Raw genomic sequence first — 4,157 nt, 5'->3', positions numbered from 1 at the left:
ACAGTGGCCAAGCCGTTGTTCTTGACGTGCTTAGGCACGACGTTTTCATGTGGCTTGTGTCAGGGGAAGGTTTACACCACAGAAGACAGTGACATGCGTGCCACGAGGGCACATCTCGGGGATAAATGCAGCTTTGGAAATCACCTCTGTAACTGTCCCCAAGCCCTAGATGCACCTAGACCTGCTGGCCTGGGAGCAAGGCCAGGCTTCTTAGCTTTTTTCCATGCTGCTCGAGGAAACCACCTGCAATGTGGCATTCCCAGAGCTGCCACCCTGAGCCACACCAGCTGCCTCCTCCCTCCTGAGCCCGCTGCACGCACTGACCCTCGTCAGAATCATCAAGAGCAGAGGAGCATCTTCAAAGGCCGCCTGTGTCCCTCGCGATGCTTGTTCTTTGTGCATCCCTGAGGTCAGCCCAGTACACTCTCACATCTGTATTTTCCCCTGGCCTGGTTTCCCAGCCGCCTCTCCCGGCCAGGCGCGGAGCAGAGGGAGCGGGTGACTCACACCAGCCGCTCAGAGCTCACTTTGTTTAGCTCCAGCATTCTCTAGATCCGCAGCTCAGAGAAAGGGCTGTGCCGATCGCCCTGTGCTGCCTGGGCTGGAGGAGGACTGCTCTGAAAGGCAGGATGCTCATCAGGAGCAAAGTCTCTGGGCTCTCTTTGCCTTACTCCCATCCCTCACTCTTCGGATGCCTTTTAACTGCCCGCGCTTTGCCGGTGCTGTGCCTGGCACGGTATAAATGCCTCCGACTGATAGGGAGTGGATCCCTGGGGCTCCTGGCCCATCCTGCAGCCCCTGGCTCTGCTGTGGTCTCTTTGTTTAGTTATAAACAATGACCTAAAATGAGAGCTTCGGCCGATCCTTCCCCGCTGCTGGGCCTGGGCCAGGGCAGTGTCCTGGCGTGATGGGTTGCCCCACGTGTGTGCGTGCATCCCTGCACATGTGTGCACGCATTCGGGTGTCCTGTTTGGGCAGTGTGACAGCATCCCTGGCAGCCTTTAACCCCGTGGCTTCCTCTGCACGTGGGACTCGGTGGGACCCCCTGGCAGGGGCCAGGAAGCCCCAGGTCGTGCTGAAGCCTTGAGTCAGATTTGGGAGGACTGTGAGCACGCGAATGTGGTGCAGGAAGCAAGCGAGACCCGTTGCTGTATGTGACAGGATTCACCGGGATGGGTCCTCAGCCAGGGATGGGTCCTGAGCCAGCGGCGGACCTGAGCGGCAGGAAGAGATGCTCCTTCCCGAGGTCGCCCGAGGGACAGGCAGATGGATGTACCCCCCCCATCCATCCATCCTGTCTCATCCTGTAATTCCTGCTCCATTTGAAAGGGATGTTTGGGAACCTTTATGCTCATGTTTGCATAAAACCAGATGGCTGTTACCAGGAAGAATTCCCTCTGTGGTTAAAATTTAGCTAGGTTCGAGTTCCTTGTGTAGCCGGAAGCTCACCGCACAACTGTGGCATTTGCTTTGTCTTTCACTGCTTCCCTTTTCCGTTCAGAGAAAAAGGAAACGGCGCTGCCCGGCCCCGCAGCTGCTGCCCGGCCGTGCCAGCCTGCCTGCGCCCGAGCTTCCCACCCGGCACCTATACCCTGCGCACATCTGGAGGTGCCCAGATGTGCCGCAGACGTGGTACTTAGCGAAATGGTCCAGTGGTGGACCTGGCATTGCTGGGTTAACGGTTGGAGTCGATCTTAAAGGGCTTTTCCAACCTAAATGATCCTGTGATTCTGTGACAGGAGGCGAAGCTGTCCCTTGCTGTGTTTCACGCTCCTGCTTGTGCCTTTTCCAAGGGGTTGAAGCCAAGAGCGTGCCCGAGAGCGGGGTTTGGGCAGGAGGGTGGCTGGGAGAAGGGAGCCGTACTGTCCCATACCAGCAGGTGTCCCCACGGCCGAGGCATTGCCAGCGCTCCGCCAGCCTGCGCCCGGGCCCGACGCTCCCCCAAAACTAGACAGAGCCTGAACCCCCCGCCGTGGCCGTGGCCGCCTTTCTGCTTTCTGTCCTCCACCAACAAACAACCTCAGCTGCGTCCTCCTCGTCCTTGCCAGGCCTGTGCGCTCTCTCGATCAACCACGCCAACTCCTACTTGGCTTATCCCGGCAGCGCGACCAGCGGAGAGATCGCGCTTTACGACGGAAATACTTTGGTAAGTGTGAAGCTCGCCCGTTTGGATACGGGCAGGGACTGAAAACAAACAGAACGACAGCAAAGCCAACGGGGCCTTTGGGAAGGATGAATAAATACGCTCCACCAAGCTAGGCTGCAGGGGAATTGCCCTTGGAGGCAGGGTCCCCATCCCCCTTGCTTGGACGCCAGGCGAAGCAGACAGCTTGGAGCTCAGGACATCCATCGCCCAGCGTGGGATGTTCAGGGAAACGTGACCAGTCACCCCATGGCCCAAGGACCACTGCCAGGCTGACACAGGGGTTCTACAGGGGGCTCCTATAGGAGCTGCAGCAGCGTATCCCACGGGAGGGATGTGACCGGGGTGGCTCAGGGCGGGTTGGAGCGGCTCCAGGCGCAGCGCAGGACCTGGAGCAGCTGCGTTGTCACGCCGCGGGCTGGAAGGGCTGCCGGACCCGAAGTCACGGAGAGGGCGAGATGTCCAAAGGCCCCTCAGGAAATCTGTCCCTGGCTGGAAGCAGGGTCACGATTATCTGCTGTTTATGCCAGGGCTTTGGATTACATAAGGCTGTCGCTCTGTACGTGCAGCGGGAGCTGAGGATCTGCAGCAGGGGAGGAGCAGAGCACAGGGGGAAAACACGCAGAGGAGAGGTACCAGCAAGGGCTTGGGCTCCCTGCAGGCATCAGGGTGGTGTCGCTGCAGCAGGATTTGCTGTACAGGCGAGCGAATTGCAGGGAGGCCAGCTCCATCTCTGCCTAAAGAAAGGCCAGGCTTTGCAGAGGGCACAGCTGCGATCCTGCAGCCCGGAGGGGTGGGGAACTGGGGACCTCTGTCCCTGAAATGAGCTTGCTGTAATCACAGTGGCTCTGGTAGGTGGAGAGTGAGCTGAAGGCAGGGCAGAGATAAAAAATGCTGAGATGTTGAAGGGATACCGTAAGTGCGATACAAGCCCATGAGTCTACATCAGCAGGCTTGGATAGGGTGCAAGGCAGGGAACATCCTGCCCTTACACAGTCTGAACAGCAACTCAGCGTCTCCTCACGCTCACGTTACTTTCTGCCCTACAGAAAACAGCCTGCACGATTCCTGCCCATGACGGGCCTCTGGCTGCTCTTGCCTTCAACTCCACAGGCTCGAAGCTGGCAAGTGCTTCCGAAAAAGTGAGTGAGCGCCCTCCCTGCTGCCTGTGCTCTCTGCCCGGGGCTGGCAGGGTGGTTCCAGCTAGGTCAGGTGCATTGGCTGCCTGGACCGTGGAGAGCAGGACCTCTGACCTGCCCGTTCTTTAACAGCCAACAGAGGAGGGGCACTGAAAGGACTCTGACTTGTAAGAGGCCAGTGTATCAGGTTCAGATTGAGCCTGGCTGGCAAACAGGAGAGGCCTTTGCACATCCTGGGTGTGTCAGAGAAAGGGCTCACGCTCTTTGCTCAGCTCCTGCGTGATCTTTCCATTTACATTTTTTGCAGGGCACAGTCATTCGTGTATTTTCCATTCCTGGGGGGCAAAAGCTCTATGAATTCCGGCGCGGGATGAAAAGGTCAGTTCATTCTTCTGTCAGTGACAAGCAGACAGTGGGCTCCCGGAGCAGAAATGTAAACAGAGGGACAGGGCAACATCAGATCCTGGTGGCTTTGGCGTCGTATGTAGAAAGAAAAACAAGAGCAAACGCATCAGATAGAAATGTCATTGTGCCAGACAGCCACGCTGTGCCCAGCTGCCCCCGGCAAGTTTAGTGGTTCAATTCAGTGTGTTGGAGAACAGGGCGACTGCAGAGAACAGAGGTAGATTCAGTCCATTTACTCTGTCCTTTCTTGTTTCCTACTTGAGATAATGAAGTCCCCAAAGTTATCAGCCCAACTCTGGGCGTCTCAGAGGAGGTGCTTTGGAGCTACTAAGTCATCTGCACGGAGCCCGAGCCTCGATGGCAGGAACAGGCTGTTGCTGCCCTTCAGCAGGCTCCCTCAGATATTTTCAGTAGATCCATTCCTGACTTTTCGACCTGTCTGCAATTTTACACTCACTTCTGCAAGTACA

At 57.3% G+C, this 4,157-nt stretch overlaps 1 protein-coding gene across 1 annotated transcript in view; it reads left to right on the top strand.

The window, feature by feature from the left end:
* WIPI1 (WD repeat domain, phosphoinositide interacting 1) overlaps nucleotides 1-4,157 on the top strand; it is a gene marked incomplete at its 5' end in the record, with an annotated part of 19,234 nt that overhangs the window by 6,733 nt on the left and 8,344 nt on the right. Inside the window, 3 exons of the mRNA XM_009869735.1 lie at nucleotides 2,049-2,146; nucleotides 3,193-3,285; nucleotides 3,590-3,660. Coding sequence (XP_009868037.1) covers nucleotides 2,049-2,146; nucleotides 3,193-3,285; nucleotides 3,590-3,660 — 262 coding nt within the window. The remainder of the gene's footprint in view (nucleotides 1-2,048; nucleotides 2,147-3,192; nucleotides 3,286-3,589; nucleotides 3,661-4,157) is intronic.

Source organism: Apaloderma vittatum, unplaced genomic scaffold (genome assembly GCF_000703405.1).
Source record: "Apaloderma vittatum isolate BGI_N311 unplaced genomic scaffold, ASM70340v1 scaffold26925, whole genome shotgun sequence".
NCBI lineage: Eukaryota > Metazoa > Chordata > Aves > Trogoniformes > Trogonidae > Apaloderma > Apaloderma vittatum.
The sequence above is the reverse complement of the archived record's forward strand: the minus strand, read 5'-3'. Positions and strand labels throughout refer to the sequence as shown.